Source organism: Cervus elaphus, chromosome 12, assembly GCF_910594005.1.
Source record: "Cervus elaphus chromosome 12, mCerEla1.1, whole genome shotgun sequence".
Classification (NCBI taxonomy): Eukaryota; Metazoa; Chordata; class Mammalia; order Artiodactyla; family Cervidae; genus Cervus; species Cervus elaphus.
The window spans coordinates 75300652-75326903 of NC_057826.1; the positions used below are offsets into that span (position 1 = coordinate 75300652).

Here is a 26252-nt window from a genome sequence, read left to right on the forward strand (position 1 = left end):
TGAAAAAGCTGGATTAAAACTCAACATTAAAAAAAACTAAGATTACGGCATCCAACCCCATTATTTTAAGGCAAATAGATGGGGAAAATGTGGAAACAGTGACAGATTTAATTTTCTTGGTCTTCAAAATCACTGCAAATGGTGACTGTAGCCATGAAATTAAAAGATGCTTGTTCCTTGTAAGAAAAGCTATGATCAACCTAGACAGCATGTTAAAAAGCAGAGACATTACTTTACTGGCAAAGGTCCATATAGTCAGAGCTATGGTTTTCCCAGTAATCATGAATGGATGTGTGCCGGGAGCCATTATGGGACATCCCACCCATGACAAGGTCATGAGGAGAAGACCTGAAACGCAAGGCTGTTCAGGCTACAAGGGACCCTCCAGGTTGACCCCGGCCTCTACCCCACCCTGTAGCCTCCCCCTCTTGCTGTTGTCCTTGTTCGTCTTGTTGCCGATCTTTGCGTTGCCTGCCGAGAGCTCTCCTGCTCCTCTTTCACTAAATAAAGACCAACATAGAACCCTAATGAATAAATCTCCTGGACGCGGGTTCCCTACGAAGGGGCCAGGAATGAAGGAAGTGTTTCAAGTAAAAACCCTTCTGCTGGTACTCTGGCTTGTTTGGCAAATGTGTACTAATGCACATGGCTGCTCACAACACCTTAATCATAAACAGCATAAAGAACCTGATCACAAAAGGCCCTAATGGTCACAGAGCCCTTCAGGGGGTGAGGAGGCCCTATTAGAGAACACAAAAATATTATTCTAAATGTGGTTATGGTTAAAGATTTAGAAAAATAAGAGTTTAGGATTGTTAATTTTAATCAAGAGTGCTAAAACAGAGGCTGCCTCACTGGAACCACAGAGCCTTTGTGTGGTAAACTTTTTAGATAAATTTAGCTGAGAACTTTTGCAAAAAGACTGACCTTTGTGTTAACAGGATTGTATTTCTACTATGTTGCAACCTGCTGTACCATGAGACTGCAACTTTTCTGTTTTCTGCTAAGCTCAAGGCAAAATAGAGCAATAAAGAATAGACTACGGAAAACAGCTTTGCCTTCACCTAGGTCATAAAATGTTAATAGGCCCCAAGGCCAGAAGATAATTTACAAAGATCCACTATGAAAGAAGACTCTCATAAAGAAAGAAGCATGCAGAAAACACCCTGGTTTCATGAAGGACAAACTGAGGTAACGTTAAACTAAACTTTGTATGCTTATCTTTCACCTCCCCTTAGAAATGTACTAACTTAGGGTATAAAAGCTACAATAAAATATAAAGCAATGCCAGACCCTGCTGCACACACCCCAGTCTGGTCTCTCTCTCTCTCTCTCTCTCTCTCTCTCTCTCTCTCTCTCCCTCCCTCCCTCTCCCTCCCTCCGACGCAGTTCATCCTAGGGGTACCTCTGGATCCTGCTGAGGCTGGACCCTAGCAGATGTGAGAGTTGGACAATAAAGAAGGCTGAGTGCCAAAGAATTGATGCTTTCTAGCTGTGGGTTGGAGAAGACTCGTGAGAGTCCCTTGACTGCAAGGAGATCAAACCAGTCCATCCTAAAGGATATCAACTGTGAATATTCATTGGAAGGACTGATGCTGAAGCTGAAGTTGTGGCCAGAATACTGAATCATTGTCATTTCATAATTTATAGGTGTGCGTGATTTGCTAAGTTTTGTCTGACTCTTTGTGACCCCGTGGAATGTAGCCCACCAGGCTCCTCTGTCCATGGAATTTTCCAGGCGAGAATACTGGAGTGGGTTGCTATTCCCTTCTCCTGGGGATCTTTCTCACCTAGGGATCAAACCCTCATCTCCTCAATTGGCAGGCAGATTCTTTATCACTTAGCACCTGGGAAGCTCAATTTATAGACACAACTACTCAAATGCAGTTTAATAGTTATAGTAGTTTTATGGTCTTGGCAGATGTAGTCACCATCGTCACTTAGGGTGGGTCTGGACACCCGCCTGAAGGTGAGCACTGCCTTCCTCCCTAACATCCTAGAGTCCTGCACACTGGGGGCTGGCCCCCTGTGCCCTGGGGGTTCAGCATCTTAATAAAGAGGCCATAGAAATGGAGAGGGAGATGAAGGAACAAAAATAAATCTTAACGGTGGGAAAATAAAAGTATTCTAGCAGGTTTAATTTCCCTGGTAGTAACTGCTTCAGTTCTCTGCTTTCGGTCTCAGCCCTCATTTCACGTACTGTGGTCCAGGCTAGTGGGAGTACAGACAGGGCATAGGATTTTTTTTTTTTTCTCACTTGCTCCTCAATCAACTGAAAGCAATATGAGGTAGGAAATGTGTCTCATTTTTGTTTCCACGTTGTAGACAACCCTGTAAATTTCCAGAATGAATGCTGGAGGGATTCCTGAAAATGCACAAGAGTTTAAGAGAATGTGGGTGATCTGCAAAGCCAGAGAGTCCTGCCAGCATGATAATTTCAACTCAAGATTCTAATTTTAGGGAAAGCGTTGGTTCAGTGGCTGGGACTCTCTGCACTCACATTGCTGGAGGCCCAGGTTCGATCCCTGGTCAGGGAACTAGATCCCACAAGCCTAAACTAAACCTGACACAGACAAAAGAACAAAACAAGCAAAAAGAACAGCTCAGCATCAGACGTGCATTAAAAATGATCCCAGTTTTGGGAAGAACTAACAAAGTTCATTTTAACTTGGGAGAAAATCTCAGTAGTGAAAAAAGGCACATTTGAAGAAGACTGTTCCTGAGTTCAACTGACTTAGTCACAGCCATTGTTACTGGACTGACAACATTGAGAGCCCGTGTGAGGGAACCTCACAGCTGTCTGCAGCCACAACGTCCCCAAGCCTTAAAATGGTTTATGTCACCAAAGAACAATGTTTTGACTTTTTACCATATTACAGTTAGACTTTGCATAAAGTAAACTCAATCCTAGAGAAAAGAACAAGCTATGAAATGACCACATTAAATCTTCTGCTGGGTTCACTTCGCTAGCACAAATAATTGCACAGGGAACTAGACAAACAGGCTGACAGACACTGAGCAAACAGTTCTTTCCATTGAGATTCCTGAATCCCTAATAAATAAACAGAAGACAGATAAATACCACACACATGCCTCTGGAATGAAGAGTGTCTGGCTAATATATTAAGGATCTAAACTTGACATTCTAAAAAAAATACTTAGTTGGATTAAAGCAAGAATGTGACAAGAGGTAAAAAGATGTTTCAAGAACCAGGTTACCGAAGTAAGGTCACCTGTGCCTCATGAGGCTAAAGGTGTAAGGTTGCTGTCATCCAGGATGGTCCAACTCCCGTCCCCACCCCTACCCCGGGACTCTCTCCCCCAAACCCTGCCTTGCGCTTATTTCTCTCTTTCTCTCTTTTTTGTCAACATTCCTCCCCTCTGGTACAGAGGTCCACAAGTTTTAGGTATCTCAGGATCTCTGTTTTCCTATTCTGTCTCAATCCCACAGTGAGACAGCTGCACTATTTGTGGTAAATCCCTCATGCACTGGTGCCTAGAAACTGCCTCCATGAAGTAAGCTGGGCAATGTTTGTGGTCATATCATCTGTTTTCCTTATCTCGGTGCTACCTGATGTTCAAGGTCCAAAAATAGTCTTGTAGTTGGAAGATCAACTCTACCGTTATCAGTGAAAAGGAAGTCATGCATTTTATTTTTATTGTGTTTTACAAATCTGTCATTCAATGATAAAAGGATAATAACCTTATCGTTTAACTACACGTTATTTGACACCTGCCTTAGATAAAATTTTCTCCATGGCATGTTGACAGAGTCAACATGAATATAACTACTTCAGAGAAATGACTTGGGGAGAGAAGGAAGCACTTTCCACACAGAGGGATCCTTCTCTGACCCACGGGAATCGGAGACATACGCAAGGGAGAAACCTCTGACTATTCCATCTAGAAATTGTAACTGGGGTTTCTTGTGAAACTAGAGACACCTGTGCCAAAAAAAATTATGGAAGTAATAATAGAATATTTCCCTAAGCACGCTTATGTTTAGGACTCTCTTCTTAGGGTCCTGTCCCATTCTCCTGTATGTAACCCCACAAGCTGTTATCAGGAGGAAGAGGTCAGACTCGACTGTGGTGCAATTCTCATGATCACCACCAGAGGGCGGGGCTTCCTTCAGATGCGGTTCCTCCTTGTGTTCAGGAGCTGGTTTCGCTTGCCTACTTTGCAGCCAGAAGACAGAATATTGCTGCTGTGCAGAAAGGGGCTCTCCGTTTCTGAGTGAGGAGCTTCTGGAACATCCAGATGGAGACTAGATTCGTTAGACTGGTGTATTCCAGAGAACAAGGACCGTTTTCTTTTGCATTCAGGCATTCAGTCACTCACTCAGTTCTTCTGATCATCTTAATATTCAGTAAGTAACATTTTATTCTAAAACTTAATGATTTTTCACTTTCTTATAACTGTAGGTAAATTTTGTTTTTCTTCTCTGGCTGAAAACTCCTCTCCTGTGCATTTCTATCATAACAAAGTGATTTTCTTGTAGGAGGGACCAATGGTGACTCAGTGAACCAGACAGAAGGCCCAGTGACTGTCTCAGAGGGGGCGCTCATGACTCTGAACTGCACTTACCAGACTGCTGGTTCGGCTCCCTATCTTTTCTGGTATGTCCAGCATCACAACAAAGCTCCTCAACTCCTCCTGAAGGGCTTCACAGCAGACAAGAAGGTAGAGCATGAAGGTTTTCAGGCCACTCTTGTTAAGGGGGACAGCTCCTTCCACCTGCAGAAAGAGGCAGTGCAAACATCAGACTCGGCTGTGTACTACTGCGCTCTGAGGGACACAGTGATGGAGGGCTGCAGGGGGAGCTGAGCACAAACCCAGATGCAGATGGGGCTCCAGCCATGGGCAGACCCGAAGGGGGTGTTGTTTCTCTCTCCAGTGTGCTATGCTAGAGGTCTTGTCAAAGCTCTTCCAGGTCTGCTCCTCAGAGCCAATTGGACCTAGGAATTCTTGGGTTGCCTTACAGAGAGGAATCTGGGGGCAGGACAGTTCAAAAAGGAACCTAAGAGCTTTTCTCCAGAAATGCCTGTTTTCAGCCCACCCACAATCCCGCAGATCGCATAGAATCCCTTGAAGTGACATTAACTCTTTGATGACAATTCAGAAATATGCTGAAATGTTTTACAATGTGTTAATGAAAATTCCAAGGCACATTGTTGATGGATGGCTGTGCGACCTGGAAGCTAGTCTCTGGTTTTTAAAATTCAGGCCAAGATTGTGTATCCTGATGAGTTTCACCTGCAGACACTCCATCTTCAGTGACTGGAGCTTTATTCTCTCTTTCCTGTACTTTTCCATCCCTTCTAGTTGCTCCAGAAATGCTGCTACCTAAGTAAGTTCCAGGAGGAGAACTTCCTGAAAAGATATTCCTTCTATTGATGGTCCTGTGGATCAGAGCAGACAACTCTGTAAATACTGCAGGTGTTGTGTGTATTGTTTGTGTTGAAACTGGGTACAGGATATTCTCTTGCTAATAACCTCAACTCAGGGAAATGAATGCCAAAGAATGTTCAACTTACCATACAATTGCACTCATTTCACATGCTAGCAAGATTATGCTCAAAATCCTTCAAGCTATGCTTCAGCTGTACAGGAATGAAGAACTTCAGATGTACAAGCTGAGTTTAAAAAAGGCAGAGGAACCAGAGATCAAATTACCAACAGCCACTGGATCACAGGAAAAAGCAAGGGAATTAAAAAATGTCTACTTCTGCTTCACTGACTATGCTAAATCCTTTGACTGTGTGGATCACAACAAACTGTGGAAAATTCTTAAAGAGATGGGAATACCCAAGAAACCTGTATGCAGGACAAGAAGCAACAGTTAGTACTGCACATGGAACAATGGACTGGTTCAAACTTGGAAAAGGAATATGTCAAGGCTATATATTGTTACCCTGCTTATTTAACTTATATGCAGAGTACAGCATGCCAAATTCTGGGCTGGATGATTCACAAGCTGGAATCAAGATTGCCAGGAGAAATATCAACAACTTCATATATGCAGATGATACCACTCTAATGGCAGAAAGCAAAGAGAAGCTAAAGAGCCTCTTGATGAGGGTGAAAGAGGAGAGTGAAAAAACTGGAGTAAAACTCAACATTCAAAAATGTGAGATTATGACATCTGGTCCCATCACTTGATGGCAAATAGATGGGGAAAAAGTGGAAACAATGACAGATTTTATTTTCTTGGTTTCCAAAGTCACTGCAGATGGTGACTGCATTCATAAAATTAAAAGACTCTTGATCTTTGGGAGAAAAGATATGACAAACCTAGACAGTGTATTAAAAAGCAGAGACATTACTTTGCCAACAAAGGTCCCTATAGTCAGAGCTATGGTTTACCCAGTAATCATGTATGAATGTGAAAGTTGAACCATAAAGAAGGCTGAGCGCTGAAGAGTTGATGCTTTTGAACTGTGGTTTTGGAGAAGATTCTTGAGAATCTCTTGGACTGCAAGGTGGTCAACGCAATCTATCCTAAAGGATATCAACCCTGAACCTTCCTTGGAAAGACTGATGCTGAAACTATAAGTTCCAATATTTTGGCCACCTGATGTGAAGAACCGATTCACTGGAGAAGGACTTGATGCTGGGAAAGTTTGAGGGCAAGAGGATAAGGAGATGACAGAGGATAAGATGGTTGGATGGCATCACTGACTCAATGGACAGGAGTTTGAGCAAATTCTGGGAGCTAGTGAAGGACAGGGAAGCCTGACGTGCTGCAGTTCCTGGGGTCGTAAAGAGTCAGACATGACCTAGGGACTGAACAACAGCAAAAGCAGGGAAATCGATTCATCAGTCAGTCATACTTCAGACACTTGGGGGAAGTCTTTTTGTTCTCTAAAAATAGGCTATCTTGACAGTGGAGTGGGCTTTTCACCTGCTCAGGAGACTAGGAGAAATTACCACCCACTCAGCGAGCAGGAGCTTCTCCACACTCCTCTGCTCATGAGCGGGATGCGGAGCCACTGTGGTCCCTGCTCTGTGTCCCTGCTACAGTCATGCCCATTGCACAGAGTCCCCTCATCTTCTCAGGCTGATCTCCTGTCTGCAACTTCCTGGAGCAGACTTTTTGGAAGGACAGTGGTGGGCACAGCTGGTGGGCAGAGATGGATGTTTTACTGCTGGGCAGTCTGTGAGGTGTGGCCAGGACACTGAATCCTTGTCATTTCATAATTTACAGGCCTGTGTGTATTGTGTCTGGTGCTCAGTTGCTAAGTGGCGTCTGACACTTTGTAATCCAGTGGACTGTAGCTGCCAGGCTCCCCTGTCCATGGAATTTTCCAGGCAAGAATACTGGAGTGGGTTGCTTTCTTCTCCTCCAGGGGATCTTCCTGACCCAGGGATCGAACTCTCATCTCCTCAATTGGCAGGCAGATTCTTTACTGCTGAGCTACTGGGGGAACCCAATTTATAGACACAACTACTTAAATGCAGAGTTTAATAGTTACAGTAGTTGTATGGTCTTGGCAGATGTAGTCACCATCGTCACTTAGGGTAGGTCTGGACACCCGCCTGAAGGTGAGCACTGCCTTCCTCCCTGACATCCCAGAGTCCTGCACACTGGGTGCTGGCCCCCTGTGCACTGGGGGTGCAACATCTTAATAAAGAGGCCATCGAAATGGAGAGGGAGATGAAAGAACAAAAATAAATCTTAAGGGTGGGGAAAAAAGTATTCTAGCAGGTTTAATTTCCCTGGTGGTAACTGCATCAGCTCTCTATTCCAGTCTGATCCCTCATTTCATGTATTGGGGTCCAGGCTAGTGCGAGTACAGACAGGACATAGAATTTTTTTTTTTTTTTTTTTTTGCTTACCTGCTTCTCAATCAACTGAAAGTAATTTGAGATAGGAATTGTATCTGATTTTGGTTTCCACATTGCAGACAACCCTGTAAATTTCCAGAATGAATGCTGGAAGCTAGGGATTCCTGAAAATGCTCAAGAGTTTAAGACAATCTAGGTGATCTGCTGAGCCAGAGAGTCCTGCCAGCATGATAGCTTCAACTCAAGATTCTCATTTTAGGTGGAGGGTTGGTTCAGTGAGTAGGACTCTGCACTCACATTTCTGGAGGCCCAGATTCAATCCCTGGTCAGGGAACTGGATCCCACAAGCCTAAAATAAGACCTGGCGCAGACAAAAAACAAGCAAAAAGAATAGCTCAGCATCAGATGTGCATTAAAAATGATCCCAGTTTTGGTAAGAACTAACAAAATTCATTTTAACTGGTGAGAAAATCTCTGTAGAGATTTGAAGAAGCCTGTTCTTGAGTTCCGGAGAAGGCAGTGGCTCCCCACTCCAGTGCTCTTACCTGGAAAATCCCACAGACGGAGGAGCCTGGTGGGCTGCCGTCTATGGGGTCACATAGAGTCGGACACGACTGAAACGACTTAGCAGCAGCAGCAGCAGCAGCAGTAGCAGTTTTTGAGTTCCACTGACTTAGTCACAACCATTGTTACTGGATTGACAGCACTGCCCTGAGAGGCCACGTAAGGCAACCTCACAGCTGTCTGCAGCCACAGTGTTTCCATGTCTTAACATGTTTTATGTCAACAAAAACCATGTTTTGACTTCTTACCATAATATAGTCAGACTTTGCATAAAATAAACCCTATCCTAGAGGAAAGAACAAGCTATGAAATGACCCCATTAAATCTTCTGCTGGGTTCACTTCACTAGCACAAACAATTGCACAGGGAACTAGACAAACAGGCTGACAGACCGTGAGCAAACAGTTCTTTCCATTGAGATTCCTGAATCCCTAATAAATAAACAGAAGACAGATAAATACCACACACATGTCTCTGGAATGAAGAGTGCCTGGCTAATATATTAAGCATCTAAACTTGACATTCTAAAAAAAAAATACTTAGTTGGATTAAAGCAAGAATGTGACAAGAGGTAAAAAGATGTTTCAAGAACCAGGTTTCCTAAGTAAGGTCATCCATCCCTCATGAGGCTGAAGGTGTAAGGATGAGGCTGTCATCCAAGTAGGGTCCAGGCCCCAAAGGAGGCCCCTTCAGGGAGGTTTACCAGACTCATTGGGTCTTCTCTCTTTACTTACAGATCAGAACTCAGTCCAGGATTCACAGTGACTCCTCCCCGCACCTCTTTGCCCTCATCTCTCTCCCTCTCTCACTTTTGCCCAAGTCCTTCCTCTCTGGTACACTGGTCCACAAATTTCTAGGTTCCTCAGGATCCCCAAAATATTATTCCATCTCACAGTGAGGCAGTTGGGCCATTTTTGTTAAATCCCTCACGCACTGGTGCCTAGAAGCTGCCTTCGTGAAGAAATCTGGGCCACGTCCTGGCTCATCTCATCTGTTTTTGTTATCTCTGTGCTACCTGATGTCCAAGTTCCACAACTTGTCTCATATATTTTGTCCAGTTTGCTAGTTGGAAGGTAGACTCTACCTTTATCAGTAAAAAAGAAGTAACAGCAATTTATTTTTTAATTTTACAAATATGACATTTTATGATGGATAGGGGTAATAACTTGTTCATTCAACCACACATTAGATGAGATCTGCCTTAAATGATGTGGTGGCTCAGATGTGTAAAGAATCCGCCTGCAATGCGGGAGATGCAGGAGACTCTGGCTCAAACCCTGTGTTGGGAAGATCCCCTGGAGGAGGGCATGGCAAGCCACTCTAGTATTCGTGCCTGGAAAATCCCATGGACAGAGGAGCCTGGCAGGCTATATATAGTCTCTAGGGCCACAAAGAGGCAGACACGACTGAGCGACTGAGCCCAGCACAGGGCACAGGGATCATTCATTCACCTGATCGTTCAGCCACACATTGTTTGAGACCTGACTTAGATAATGTTTCCAACATTATGTAACATTCCAACATTCCAGCAGTATGTTGGCTGTGCCTTGGGGATGAATAGAGCTAATTCAGGCGAAGGTCTTGGGGAGAGGAGGGAGCACTTTCCATGCAGTGGGGCTTTTCTGACCCATGGGAATCATGGAGACATATGTAGAGAAGAAACCCTCCGACTATTCCTCCTAAAAATTGTTAACTGGCATTCTTTGCAAAGCTAGTGACATCATACCACACAGAAAATAATGGATGTAATAATGGAACGTTTCCCAAAGCAGGTTTGGGTTTAGGGCTCTCCTCTTAGAGTCCTGTCCCATTCTCCTGTGTGTACCCCACAAACTCTCATCAGGAGGACTAGGTCAGGAGTAGGTCAGGATGAGGAGAGTGAAAAAGCTGGCTTTAAACTAAGCATTCAAAAACTAAGGTCATGGCATCCAGTCCCATCACTTCATGGCAAATAGATGGGGAACAATGGAAACAGTGACAGACTTTATTTTCTAGGGCTCCAAAATCACTGCGAATGGTGACTGCAGACATGAAATTAAAAGACACTTGCTCCTTGGAAGAAAAGCTATGACCAACCTAGACAGCATATTAAAAAGCAGAGACATTACTTTGCTGACAAAGGTCCATATAGTCAAACCTATTGTTTTTCCTGTAGTCATGTATGGATGTGAGAGTTGGACCAAAAAAGAAAGCTGAGCGCTGAAGAATTGATGCTTTTGAACTATGGTGTTCAAAAGAGAACCCCTTGGCTCTTGAGAGCCCCTTGGACTGCAAGGAGATCAAACCAGTCAGTCCTAAAAGAAATCAGTTCTGAATATTCACTGGAAGGACTGATGTTGAAGTTGTAGCTGCAATACTTTGGCCACCTGATGGGATGAGCTGGCTTATCAGAAAAGACCCTGATGCTGGGAAAGAGTGAAGATAGGAAGAGAAAGGGACGACATAAGATGAGATGGTTGGATGGCCTCACCGACTCAATGGACATGGGTCTGAGCAAGCTCCGGGAGCTGGTGTTGGACAGGGAAGCCTGGCCTGCTGCTGTCCATGGGGTTGCAAAGAGTTGGACACGACTGAGCTGCTGAACTGAACTGAGCTCAGACATGACTGTGGTGTAATCTTTAAGATCACCACCAGAGGGCGGGGCTTCCTTCAAATGCGATTCCTTTTTGTATTCAGGAGCTGGTTTGACTTGCTTCCTCTGTAGCCACAAGACAGATGACTGCTGCTGTGCAGAAAGGGGTCCCCATTTTCTGAGTGAGGAGCTTCTGTAACATCCAGCTGAAGACTAACTTTGCTAGATTTGATGTTTCTAGGGAACAAGGACTGTGGCCAGAATGTTTTCTGCCCCTCACTCAGTTCTGGTCATCTTCTTAATACTTGGTAAGTAGCATTCTGTCCTAAAATGATTTCTCATTTTCCTGTGATAACAGGTCAGTTTTATTTTTCTTCTCTGGCTGAAAACTCTCCTCCTGTACATTTCTACTATAACGAAGTGATTCTCTTGTAGGAGGGACCAATGGTGACTCAGTGAACCAGACAGAAGGCCCAGTGACTGTCTTAGAGGGGGCTCTCATGACCCTGAACTGCACTTACCAGGCCACATATTCCGATCCCTATCTTTTCTGGTATGTCCAGCATCACAACAAAGCTCCTCAACTCCTCCTGAAGGGCTCAATGGCAAACCAGAGGCCCGAGCATGAAGGTTTTCAGGCCACTCTTGTGAAGAGGGACAGCTCCTTCCACCTGCAGAAACAGGCAGTGGAAACATCAGACTCGGCTGTGTACTACTGTGCTCTGAGTGACACAGTGATGGAGGGCTGCAGCGGGAGCTGAGCGCAAACCCAAGGGGAGCAGGAGGCTGAAGTCAGGAAGAGGTATATTCTCTCCTTGATCAGAGTTTAGTTTACATTTAGAGTTTTTCAGGAAAACCAATCAAGCTCAGGTCTAATCCTAGAAACTCAAGGCGTTGAGAATTGCTCTACAGGATAATAGGGTGGATGTCAGTCTTAAGGAAGACCCAAGCTCAATCCCCAGAAGCACCCCTCTTCATCCAGAAAGATTTCTCTCTTCTCTAGACTGACTTTCAAAAAAAAATCTATTTTTCTTATAATGTAAGATAGATATTAGATGTCACAAAATTAGTAGTTCATTTAGAGAAAAGAAATAGATGATTAAAAGCTGCATCACCTGAATCATAGTCATAAACCAACACAGAGATACCAGGCAAATCACATAGCAGTCTGCGTGTGGCTGAGACGTAACGCTATTGAGGTGCTGTTTGCAGTGAAAGCCTTTGAACTGGAGCTGCTGCAGCCGTGGGATGAAAAAGCGTTTGTGACTTTTGAGTGGCCATGTTTCTTTTATTACTTATTTGATTGTTTTATTTTTTGATTTGGCTGGATCTTTGCTACTGAACTTGGGCTCTCTCCAGTTGCAGCGAGTGGAGGTTGCTCGTCATTGCGGTGCATGGGCTTCTCACTGCGGCGACTCCTCTTGGTGCGGAGCACGGGCTCCCGGTGCACTGGCTTCCGTAGGGGCGGCGCACGGGCTCATTAGCAGCGGCACGCAGCCTCTAGGGTTGCATTTCTGATGTAAGGAAATAAGAATGCTTGGTCTGGTGAGCTTGTACTCATTTTGGCTATAGGGTGGATATTTAAAAGCAAGATTATTTTAGCACACATTATTGATTCCTGTTAGACACATACAGCTGGACAAATTTTGTCCACCAGGAAGCTTGCTGTGATTGCATTAAACAGACAAGAAACTTTTTTTTTATTTTTGTTTTTTTGTATTTTTTTCCTTTCATTCTTATTAGTTGGAGGCTAATTACTTTGCAATATTGTAGTGGTTTTTGCCATACATTGACATGAATCAGCCATGGATTTACATGTGTTCCGCATCTCCAGTCCCCCCCCCCCCCATCCCATCCCTCTGGGTCTTCCCAGTGCACCAGCCCTGAGCACTTGCCTCATGCATCCAACCTGGGCTCATGATCTGTTTCACCCTTGATAGTATACTTGTTTCAATGCTATTCTCTCAGAATATCCCACCCTTGCCTTCTTCCACAGAGTCTAAAAGTCTGTTCTGTACATCTGTGTCTATTTTTCTGTTTTACATATAAGGTTATCGTTACCATCTTTCTAAATTCCATATATATGTGTTAGTATACTGTATTGGTCTTTATCTTTCTGGCTTACTTCACTCTGTATAATGGGCTCCAGTTTCATCCATCTCATTAGAACTGATTCAAATGTATTCTTTTTAATGGCTGAGTAATATTCCATTGTGCATATGTACCACAGCTTTCTTATCCATTTGTCTGCTGATGGGCATCTAGGTTGCTTCCATGTCCTGGCTATTATAAACAGTGCTGCAATGAACATTGGGGTGCACGTGTCTCTTTCAGATCTGGTTTCTTCGGTGTGTATGACCTGGAGTGGGATTGCTGGGTCATGGCAGTTCTATTTCCAGTTTTTTAAGGCATCTTCACACTGTTCTCCTTAGTGGCTGTACTAGTTTGCATTCCCACCAACAGTGTAAGAGGGTTCCCTTTTCTCCACACCCTCTCCAGCATTTATTGCTTGTAGACTTTTGGATAGCAGACATTCTGACTTGCGTGTAATGGTACCTCATTGAGGTTTTGATTTGCATTTCTCTGATAGTGAATGATGTTGAGCATCTTTTCATGTGTTTGTTAGCCATCTGTATGTCTTCTTTGGAGAAATGTCTGTTTAGATCTTTGGTCCATTTTTTGATTGGGTCATTTAATTTTTCTGGAACTGAGCTTCAGGAGTTGCTTGTATATTTTTGAGATTAATCCCTTGTCTGTTTCTTCATTTACTGTTATTTTCTCCCATTCTGAAGGCTGTCTTGTCACCTTGCTTATAGTTTCCTTTGTAGTGCAAAAGCTTTTAAGTTTCATTAGATCCCATTTGTTTAGTTTTGCTTTTATTTCCAATATTCTGGGAGGTGGGTCATAGAGGATCCTGCTGTGATTTATGTCGGAGAGTGTTTTGCCTATGTTCTCCTCTAGGAGTTTTATAGTTTCTGGTCTTACATTGAGATCTTTAATCTATTTTGAGTTTATTTTTGTGTATGGTGTTAGGAGGTGTTCTAGTTTCATTCTTTTACAAGTGGTTGACCAGTTTTCCCAGCACCACTTGTTAAAGAGATAGTCTTTTTTCCATTGTATATTCTTGCCTCCTTTGTCAAAGATAAGGTGTTCATAGGTATGTGGATTTATCTCTGGGCTTTCTACTTTGTTCCATTGACCTATGTTTCTGTCTTTGTGCCAGTACCATACTGTCTTGATGACTGTGGCTTTGTAATATAGCCTGAAGTCAGGCAGGTTGATTCCTCCAGTTCCATTCTTCTTTCTCAAGATTGTTTTGGTTATTTGAGGTTTTTTGTATTTCCATACAAATTGTGAAATTATTTGTTCTAGTTCTGTGAAGAATACCATTGGTAGCTTGATAGGGATTATATTGAATCTGTAGATTGCTTGGGTAGTGTACTCATTTTCACAATATTGATTCTTCTAATACATGAACATGGTATATTTCTCTATCTATTTGTGTCCTCTTTGATTTCTTTCATCAGTGTTTCATAGTTTTCTATGTATAGGTCTTTTGTTTCTTTAGGTAGATATACTCCTAAGTATTTTATTCTTTTTGTTGCAATGGTGAATGGTATTATTTCCTTAATTTCTCTTTCTGTTTTCTCATTGTTAGTGTATAGGAATGCAAGGGATTTCTGTGTGTTAGTTTTATATCCTCCAACTTTACTATATTCATTGATTAGCTCTAGTAATTTTCTGGTAGGGTCTTTAGGGTTTTCTATGTAGAGGCTCATGTCATCTGCAAACAGTGAGAGTTTCACTTCTTCTTTTCCTATCTGGATTCCTTTTATTTCTTTTTCTATTCTGATTGCTGTGGCCAACACTTCCAACACTATGTTGAATAGTAGTGGTGAGAGTGGGCACCCTTGTCTTGTTCCTGATTTCGGGGGAAATGCTTTCAATTTTTCACCATTGAGGGTAATGTTTGATGTGGGTTTGTTATATTTATTTGTCATATTTATTATGTTGAGGTATGTTCTTTCTATTCCTGCTTTCTGGAGGGTTTTTTTTTTATCATAAATGGATGTTGAATTTTGTCAAAGAGATCATACATCATGACCAAGTGGGCTTCATCCCAGGAATGCAAGGATTCTTTAATATCCACAAATCAATCAATGTAATACACCACATTAAAAATTGAAAGATAAAAACCATATGATTTTCTCAATAGATGCAGAAAAAAACTTTGACAAAATCCATGAGTTCTCATGTACTGCAGGCTGTCTCCAAAGCCCAAGACAAAAGGGATGTTGCAATTAATATGATTTTATGTATCTACATCTATATCTATAATTATGTATTGTATTTTTAAGTAGCTCAGTCATGTCCGACTCTTTATGACCCAATGGACTGCAGAACACCAGGCTTCCCTGTCCTTCACTATCTCTCAGAGCTTGCTCAAACTCATGTCCATTGAGTCAGTGATGCCATCCAACTATCATCCTCTGTCATCCCCTTCTCCTCCTTCAATCTTTCCCAGCATCAGGGTCTTTTCCAATGAGTCAGTTCCTTGCATCAGGTGGCCAAAGATTGGAGCTTCAGCTTCAGCATCAATCCTTCCGATGAATATTCAGGACTGATTTCCTTCAGGATTGACTGGTTTGATCTCCTTGTAGTTCAAGGTACTCTCAAGAGGTTTCTCCAACACCACACTTCAAAAGCATCACTCCTTTGGCACTGAGCCTTCTTTATGGTCCAACTCTTACATCCACACATGACTACTGGAAAAATCATAGCTTTGATTATATGGACCTTTGTTGGCAAAGTAATGTCTCTGTTATGACTATAACTCTGAGCTCCGTAGGGTCAGGAAACGTGAATTCATTGTACATTACACAATACATAGCACATAGTGGTTGTGTATCAAATATTGGTTGACTGAAGAAGAAGAATTAATTCATAAAATCAACAGATATAGAGCTTCTACCCTTTGGATGCTGTTAGGTAATTGTGGATCTATTTTTTCTTGTAGTTCATTTCTCATCACCACAAGAATACTTCTGTTTATATGTGTCATAAGTTCCCTTTCTGTTTGAACAGATTTTCTTCATATGGTACTATTTTCAGGCTTGCAATTAAATTATATGGTCTCCCTCCTGTTGGCACAGACAGAGCCATCTTAATCACCTGAGTGAGTCTATAGTAAGGTATATCAACTTGTTCTCTTGTAAACTTGGAAGTCCCTCTTATCAGTGATTCTTTGAGGTTTCAGCCAATGGTAACATACCCCTCTATTATCTCTTTCTTGCTTTCACTTCTAGACTTTTTAATCTTCAAATTTTAGCCTAAAATATTTACTTGCTATGTCTAAAGATATGGATCTTATTAAGCTAAGGATGGTAGTGGGCAAGGAGGGAGCAGTGGTCCAGACTGAAAGAAAGTCACAGTTACCTTAGTTCTCTTTGAGTCCCAATACTTTTCCTTTCCATCCTAATTTCTAGGGTTCAAAGGAAGTGACCTTTGTATAACAGGTAGTCTCCATACACTAGATTTTGCCCATGAGTACAACTGGATGGTGTCAAACTATCTGTTTTTACCTATCTTTACCATTGCTATGACTTGTGCTGCTTCTTTGTATATTTTTTCTTTCAAATCTAAAGACCTAGTTTAGGGATAAATACTCCTATCATTGGGAGTCCTAGCCTAAGACAAGAAAAGTGTCTTGTCTGTTTTTCTAGTTTCTGTTTTCAAGGGCTGACTTGTTTTGATCAAGAACAGTTTTAAGCTCCTGGATTCACAACACTTAAGAAAATTTTTAGAAAGTGTTATCCTCAATTATAAAAAAATTGGTATTTAAAAGACTCTGCCCCTGGGACAGTAGTAAGAAGAATGACTACATCCTTGGAGAAAGGAGCTGTTTGACCTTGGAATGCTGACTGTGAAAAAAGGTCAATGGAAGCCTGTAATTTTAGCAAAAAGTAATAACAGAAAGTGGGAAGTTTCATTCTTGGGACAATTTGTAAAGAATATTCTCTTCTTCAAGAAACACATGCTCAATTATAAGAAAGAAGTTACAGACAAGGAAGGAGATTCTGATGTTTAGCTCAGTTTGATGACTTAAAGATTGATAGGCATTTTTCTCAGAGAACATTAAAGTTTAAAGAAATGTGAATGTTAGAAGAGATTACAGTTATCTTCAATCATAAGACAGATGTAACCATTTTCTGAATCTATACTAGAAAGCATTGCCCTGTAATACATGATAGAGGATTTCAGAGGCGATGAATTGAGAAGGGCTTGGCTTTTTACTACAATTTTAACTTTACTCTTTAGGTAGAGAAATCACACTAAGTATAAAAAGGGAAAGTCACAGGCTCAAAGAACAAATTTGTTTTCACTCCCCTATGAGAAGTCTTCAATCCACACTTTGGTTATGTTGCTTTGAACTAGTTACTTGATAACAGCAAATAGGTAAAGCCTGAAACAAAGATGATGACACAGCCCTTTAAAAAATATTTTAAAAATATATACATTATAAAAGTTAGCTCAAAATGGATCATAGACTTAAATGAAAAATATAAAACTATGCAACTCTAAAAAAAAAACATAAGAGAAAAATTTCAGGCTTGCAGCTAAGTAAATCTTAGATTTGACACTGAAAGCATGATACACTCACACACACATGCACACACCAAACTGAATCAAAATTAAAAACCTTTCCTCTGTAAAAGACCCTGTTAAAAATATGAAATGATAAGTTACAGAACTGGAGGTGAAAGTGAAAGTTGTTCAGTCATGTCCGACTCTTTGCGACTCCTTGGACTATACAGTCCATGGAATTCTCCAGGCCAGAATACTGAAATGGGTAGCCTTTTCCTTCTCCAGTGGATCTTCCCAACCCAGGGATCGAACCTAGGTCTCCTGCATTGCAGGTGGATTCTTTATCAACTGAGCTATGAGGGAAGAAAACGGGCAACGGATTCGAACAGGTGTTTCACCAAAAAGGGGATATACAGATTGCAAATTAGCACCTGAAAAGATGTTCAACAATATTAGCCATCAGAGAAGTGCAAATTAAAGCCACAATGAAATATCACTACAAAAATCTCAGTGGGGCTAAAATAAAAATTAGTGATGATACTAAATTCTGGCAAACATGTGGGAAAAACTCAGTCACTCACAAATTGCTGATGAAGATCTAAAACGATACGGGCATTCTGGAAAATAGCTTGGCAGTTTCTCATAGAACTAAACATGCAATCACACATTTGGACACTTATTCTAAATAAATAAAAGATTTTATTCACATAAAAACTTGTACCTGAATATTCATAACAGCTTTATTCAGAGCAGCTGAAATATGGAAACAACTGTGTCCCTCAGTGGGTTACTGGTTAAGCAAACTGTGGAACATCTACACCATGGAATACTATTCAGAAATGAAAAAGACCAACAAGTTGGATACATACAGTAACTTGGATAGATCTCATGATTTTACTCTTTATGCTAAGTGAAAAAAAATCTCATTGGCTACTTCTATATAATTCTATTTCTAGGTCATTGTTGTTGTTTAGTCGATAAGTCAGTCCTGACTCTGCAATCCCATGGACTCCCACCAGGCTCCTCTCTCCATGAGATTTCCCAGACAAGAACACTGAAGTGGGTTGCCATTTCCTTCTCCAGAGGCTCTTCCTGACCCAAAGACTAAACCTGCATTTCCCGCAGGCAGATTCTTTTACCATTGAGCCACCAGGGAAGCCACTCTATGACATTCCTAAACAACAAAATTGTATGGATGAACAGATGAGTGATTGTCTGGGGTTAATGATTAGGGAAGGGAGTCAGTGTGGCTACAAAGGTGTGTATGGCCTAGGGAAACCTTGTTATGATGAAACAGTTGTGAATCTTGGATGTGGTGATGAACCTATACATGTGATATACATGAACACATGAATTTGTACATGTGTAAAATTGAATAGAGCTACACACGCACACACATATCTGCATGCAAAACTGAGGAAATCTAAAAATTGAAACCTGTACATTTTACTAATGTCAATTTCCTGGTTTAGATACCATGGAGGAGACTGGGTAAAGCGTACACAGAGCCTCCTTGTACATTTTTGGAAACTTCCATGAATCTATAGTGATTTAAAATTAAAAGTATTTAAAAAATGACATACAATTTTCATAAAGTTCGCAACTGTAAATCATCTCTTGAGCTTCGTTACACATCACTCATCCAGCTCCTGGATTCATTTAGTGTCTGTTCTACAAAGAGCTCCTGCATTTATCTTGCAGTTATCTTTCTCATGTTCTTTCTGAGATACACATTCAGAAACAAAGAAAAGCTGCTGTCTAAATATGATTGTAAGGGAACTTGCTAAGTGTGGTTAAAATGAATTATATGAAAGGATGCTAAAAAGGATATGTTAGTTCAATGACTTAAATCACTGAGAAATTACCAAATTTTCAAACAAAAAGTCCAAGAACAAGAAACTCCAAACACTGTTAGTGTAAGAACTTCTGTGCTGCTTATTCTTTCTTGTCACTGAGTGGGTGAAGGATAAAGTGACATCAAAACAGTGCAGCTGAGAGCTGATGCTCTTTTTCCGCATTGAAGCTAATAGGGTTGGGGCAGAGTGTGCTGTTCAGACAAGTCTTAAGAGAGCTCCTATAAATGGTGGTTAACTCCACAGCATAGACACACGTTCAATGACAAAATCCAATGGGGTGTCATAGAACCAAGCAAGTTAAGCAAGGCTAGTTTTGCTATACTTATCTTCTGCTACCCACTCTGCCCTGTGGCTTTCTGACCTGTCTGATGTCTATATTGGAGAGCTCTTCTTTCCCTCTGCCATGATCGCCCATTCTGTCCTCCCAAGATCTATCAAGTTCTTGACCCTGAGTTTTAGTTATGCTTGGTCCCTGAAGCCAGGCATAAAATTATTTGAGGAAATGGATTTCTTAACTTATATTCCCAATTCTCTGTCAAAGAGGTTTCCAGACAGATGCACAACTATTCTATCCCTCTGCTTCTCTCAGCACTCTAGTCTTTTTAAGGTCTCCCCTGCTGTGACTCTTGTGTACCGTAGAGGGAAACACAGTCCATTACACCAATGCCAGTGCTGCTATGTCCCTTCAGTCGTGTCCGACTCTGTTTGACCCCATGCACTGTAGCCTGCCAAGCTCCTCTGTCCATGGGATTCTCCAGGCAAGAAAACTGGAGTGGACGGCCATGTCCTCCTCCAGGTCAACTTTCCGACCCAGGGATTGAACCCATGTCTCTTACACCTCTTGTGCTGGCAGATGGGTTCTTTACCAGTAGTGCCACCTAAGAAGCCCCATTACACTGATGCTTGGGCTCATCTCCTATAACCCTTGGTAGCAGTTTACCTTTAAAGTACATTCAAGGAACAATGACATGATCTGATTACTGCTTTAGACCTCCTAGGTACTGTGCCCAGCAACATAAAGGATGTCCTTCCCTCAATATTTGTCTTTGTAAGTGGCATAGTTGTCCAGTGAGATGTTTGTGTTTGTGACCACCAGAGGGAAGTGATTCCATTCCTTTCATTTTTCCAGTGTCTTAAAAGTCAAAAGCATGAAGCTACTAGAAGATTTGCTTGTGATTGGCTGAGCCCAGCAGAAAGGCTCTCTTGTGCATTAGAGAAGAACTAAGACACAGGAGCAGCCCCTCAGGGGAGAAGATTTGGAATCACTAAAATTGCATCAAGAGTGAGGTGGCAGGATGGAGAACATGCTTGAATGTGCATTCATAGTCTTGTGGGTTCAGCTTGGATGTAAGTTGCCGGTTAAGAGGTGAGAACTTATGGGCACATTTTTCCAAAGACGGGGAGGAGAGAGAGAGGAGTCTAGACACTGCTCATTCATGCTTTGTGTTGGGATTTTAAGCACTGCTGAACGGAAAGCTTTGTGTTGTTTCTGACTTTGTTCTCCTGAACAGGGCTGCGTGGAGAAGACCGAGTGGAGCAGAGTCCTCAGACCCTGAGAACCCAGGAGGGGGACAGTCTCAGTCTCAATTGCAGCCACATCGTCAGCAGCTTCAGAGGGCTACTGTGGTATAGACAAGACCCCGGGAAGGGCCCTGAACTCCTCTTCCTTCTTTACTCAGCTGGGGATGAAAAGCAGAAAGAAAGATTGAGAGCCACCTTGTTAAAGAAGAGAAGTTCTCTGTACATCGAAGCCCCCAAACCCGAAGACTCAGCCACTTACCTCTGCGCTGTGCAGACACAGTGCTCCCCAGGCACCTGCAGACTGTACTCAAACCCTGAGGCTGCGGCTCTAGAATAAGGGCGTCTTTGCTGTTTTCCTTCCTCCTGAGCAACCAGAGACTCTTCCCAAGTGGTCCTATGGAGAACGAACTTGTGACACAGCCAGACAGCAGAGATTACTGGGCATTCTGTCCAGGATCCTAGACAGTACCCCCCCCACCCCGGGTGTCCATGGATCAGTCTGCTCTTTTAAACAGCCCAGAGCTTCCTCCGTGTAGATTTGAAAGGGATAGTGGTGGTATTGGAGTCTTGGTTTCCAGTCTTGGGCCCCTTGAAAAGATACCATAGGAATGCACCTTCTTCCCTGAAATAAATTTTTCGGCATTCTCTTATAATAATCTGGCCACATGTCTGTAAGAGAATCTTTCCCATTTTAATATATTCTCAAAGGTCATATCTCCACCAGCCCTATTACTACATTTTTCTTCTCCTTAATAATCAAATTAGTTGACTGTCTAGACTTACTGTCTCCATTTCCTCAAGTCCCAGTCCTCTTCTCCTTGAACCTGACTTCTGTGAGCATTTCTCTGAGAGAAGCTCTCACTTAAACCAGTGGCTCTGGTGGTGATAAAGCCAATGATTATTTTTCAACCTCGTCTCATCTGAGATTCTCACTTTCTCATCCTTTTAAAAATAAAATTTCTTTTTTTTAAATCAAAATAATACTCTCATTTATTTACAAAATCAAATAACACTCTCTTTTTCTTCCCACTCTTCCACATAGTCTATTTTTGCCTCCCCAGAGGAACCACTTTTTATTCTCAGGTGATGACACTGACGTTTATCTCAATATTCAAAATGCTTCTTGGCTTTCTCTTCTCTCTCTCTCTGTAACTGAGGTACAACACATATAATAAAATGTACAAAATGGAAGCTTAGAACTCAATGAAATTTTACACTTGTTAATATCTACATGCATAGTGCATATTATCTCTGGTTTTCTTCACTCAATATCTTTGCAATTCACTGGTGTCATTTTGTGTATGTCTTGTTTGTTCTTTTTTTAATTGATGCATAGAGTTCCTCTACATGAATATCTGACAATTTAATTATCCATCTTCCCAGAAGTAGATATTTGGGTTGTTTGGATTGATTACGGTTTTGTGCTATTGTGAAAAAAGCTGTGTGTGAGGGGGAAAAAAACAGGTTTTTTTCCTTCTTGTGTAGGGAAAAACCGAGTTCTGCCCTATTATGTCCTTCTTTCCTATGAGTCTCCTTTACTACTCACACAAAACATTTCTGGTCAACAAATGTGTTTTTTCCCATACCAAGCAATTCTTTGCAATCCCACCTGAGTATCCTACCATTCTAGTCAGTTCTGACACTTTCTACATGAAAAAAGCATGCCAGTCACAAGCCCAAGTGATCAACTGTGCTTCTGAACAAAAGACTGTAGATAGAAGATTCCCAAAACAAGACAAAACAAAACAAAACCTTGGGCTCAATTAATTTGCTAGAGTGACTCATGGAAGTAGGAGAAATATTTCACTTATTTTTACCTGTTTATTATAAAAACCACTACAATATTGTAAAGTAATTAGCCTCCAACTAATAAAAATAAATGAAAAAAAAAAAAAGGCTATGATAAAGGATGCAGATGAATATCCTGATGGAAGAGACGTGTAGGGTCAGGTTTGTGAGAGGAACTGTAGAGCTTCCATTTCCTCTCCAGGGACCACTCAGCTAGCACCTCTGTGTGTTCACTGATGGAAAGCTCTTCAGTAGGTCTGGGGTCTGGGCAGTGGTTCTACAAGATGACTCCCCAGCCCACTTGTTCTGCATTTTCATTTTAACTGCACCCCACAAATGACATAGCAAGTTCTACTTAACTGGCTAAGATCACCTATAAAATGTTGAATACAATTCTTCTTATTCCCAAACTCAGAGGTAAAGCATTCCATATTTCACTGTGCCTATTAATTATAGTGTTTTTGATAAATATTCTTTATTTATTTAAATTGATTTTTAAATGTGAAACCAACTTTCATTTCTAGAGTTAAGTGCTTTTAGGAATGTTGTTTTGTCCTTTTTACATAATGAAACATTGATTTGGTATTATTTTATTGAGCACTTTCCCCCCATTTTCCTGAATGATACTAGTATTAAACTTTTTGTTTTCTGTGTTAATATCAGATTTTGGTATCAAGATTGTAATGGTTCATTAGGGAACTTTCAATTTATGGCTTCTTTTCTACCTATAGAAGAATTTGTGTAGGGTTTTTAATGATTTAGAAACAATTTTCAGAAAGTTCACTATAGTGAGGCCATGTAGCATAGCCTTATGGGAGAAACTTGATAATCCTTAAATTATGGATTCAGTTAGTTTAACAGATAAAGGGTTCTTTATACATTTATTTTTCTTTTATGATGGTTGATAAATTGTGTTTTTTTTCTGCTCATGTTTTATTATTTGCTACCTTTACTTTTTTATTTTAACTTGCTACTTTTTCTAGTTCTTTGAGTTGAAACTTTGCCTATTAACTCTCAACATTTCTTCTTTCCTGACAAATATAATTTAAATTCATAAATTTGTCTCTAATTTCAAATATTTCTTGACTTAAAATGGTGTTATGTGCCAAAAAACTTATCATAAGCTGATAATATCTTTAGTCAAAAGTTCATTTAATGCACATGAACTCTGAACATCAAAGCTCAGCCTAGCCTACCTTAAACATGCTCAGAACGCTTATATTAGCCAACAGTTGGGCAAAATTATCTAATACAAAGCCTATCTTATAAATTGATGCTGACTACCACATAGAATTTATTTGGCACTGTACTGAAAATGAAAAACTGAGTGGTTGTCTAGGTTCAGAATGGTTGTGTGTTGGTTGTTTACCTTTGTAGTCGAGTAACTGACTGGGAGCTGCAACTTGCTGCTGATGTTCAGCATTAAAAGACAGCATCATGCTAGCCCATGAAAAGATCAAAATTCAAAATTAGAAGTGCAGTTTCTACTGAATCCATATTATTTTTGTACCATCGTAAAGTTGGAAAACAATAAGTCAGGGACTTTCTGTACTGCCTTTGCTGCTTCTTACATGTTTTGATATGTCATATATTCATTATTATTCAGCTAAAATATTTCCATTTGAAGTGGGGATTTAACATCCTATGGTGATATTGTCAGGGACCTAAGAATGGCCAAATCCTGCCCTGCTCACCACAGGGAAGATTCCTGAAGATGCTGTATATATTAGCTTAATACAAACTGAAAGTGAAGAAGGACTTTTAGCTGACCCCTGGACCTAATTTCCTCCAGGACCTAATATCACTGGTCCTCTGATTACCTCTAGGAAAGGTGGGTTTGAGGTTCATGCCTAAGTAGAGTTTCCTACTTCCTTCTGAATCTAGAATAGCAAGTTCAGAATTCCTATAAGGATGACATAGAAAGATAGGACACACCTCAAACTGGCCAAGAATTGATTTACTTTTCAGGCATCTGGGCTGAAATAGAAAGAAGAGGCAGCCCATCCCAGGGCACTAAATTAGCCCTCTATAGAAATGCATTTATCACAGGTAGGCAAAACCTTCAAAATGCAGGAGCTATAAGCAGAATAAGTGGACTCTGGAGTCCTGTGTTTAAGTTAGACTGAGAACTCATCTCCTGGGCTTCTCTGGGGGCTCAGATGGTAAAGAATCCGCCTGCAGCGCAGGAGACACGGGCTCAACCCCTGGGCCAAGAAGATCCCCTGGAGAAGGGGTTGGCTCCTCACTCTAGTATGCTTGCTTGGAGAATTCCATGGGCAGAGGAACCCGGCAGGATACTGGCCATGGGTTCGCAAAGAGTTGGACATGAATGAGCGACTAGCATTTTGACTTTTTTTTTTCAATCTCCTACTCATAAATGGACTCTGAACGACAGAATCAGCCCTCCTCACTCCTCCTTTGTGGGTAGAAGAAGAGGGGGGTTTACAAAGAAGGAAAGAAGAAGTGGAAGCTTCCTGATTCAAGGAGAGAGACACAGGTATTCTTATCCGTACCTCCTGATTTTGTTCAGTTTTAATCTTTTGGGTTTTTAGCTTTATAGTCTGCCCAATATCTTCAGTGGAATAGATCCGAGAATTATCATGAGATTCTTGTTTCTACTTGCTGTCTTTTTGTCACTCTCATCTTCAACACCAGAGTCTTTATTATCATTTATTGAACCACTACCATATGCCAGGTCCATTGTTCAGCACTTTAGATACTCCTTCTGTAATCTAATCAGGACACAGTGCTTCACACATTGCGACTTCTCAGCACAGTGATACGACCACCTACCTCTGAGCTGTGAGCCACGGTGCGCAGAGGGAGCCTGTTCCCAGGACTCAAATTGCAGATGGGGCTCCAACCACGTCCTGTCTTGGTGCTGAGGAAACTTCTTCCATTATGGGGTTTTCTATATTGACTTTCCTTCCAGAAAGATGCAATTAGCAAGGGTAGGATGATTTGAGAGAATAGCACTGAAGCATGTATATTACCATAGGTAAAATAGATGACCAGTGCAAGTTCCATGCATGAAGCAGGGCACCCAAAGCCCATGCTCTGGGACAACCTGGAGGGATAGGGTGGCAGGGGAGGTGGGAGGGGTGCTCAGGATGGTGGGGACACAGGTATACCTGTGGCCGATTCATGTCCATGTATGGCAAAAACCATCACAATATTGTAAAGTAATTATCCTCCAATTAAAATAAATTAATTAATTTCAAAAATCTGATAAAATGATCTAAAATTATATTGTGCAATCTTTGATCATTAGATTTTCATCAACTTCAATTTAAATTATAGTTTTACAATTTAAATGGGAAAATAATTTGAAAAGGAATAGATACATGTATATTTATAACAGAATCACTTTGATATACACCTGAAAATAACACAACATTGTCAACCAGCTCTTCTCTAATATAAAATAAAAAGTCAAAAAATAATAGTCTTGTTGAGTTTAAGTAACATTTCACACAGTTCACTCTTTTAAATGAACACCTAAGTGTGCGTCTAGTATATTCACAACACGGCACAATCATTGCCTCTATCTAGATCTGAAACCTTGTCATCACCCCGAA

General features: G+C 41.3%; 1 long non-coding RNA gene and 1 gene segment (V, D, J or C); both read left to right on the forward strand.

Annotated features, from left to right (window-relative positions):
* The first annotated feature begins 292 nt into the window (after positions 1-292).
* LOC122704662 lies at positions 293-5577 on the forward strand. The gene is made up of 3 exons (XR_006343907.1): positions 293-1191; positions 4187-4369; positions 4502-5577. It is a non-coding gene; the product is annotated as an uncharacterized LOC122704662 (long non-coding RNA).
* A 5253-nt stretch (positions 5578-10830) lies between these two features.
* On the forward strand, positions 10831-21290 carry LOC122704635. The segment is given in 2 exon segments: positions 10831-11232; positions 20877-21290. Coding segments are annotated over 2 exon segments (393 nt in total).
* Positions 21291-26252: the final 4962 nt, after the last annotated feature.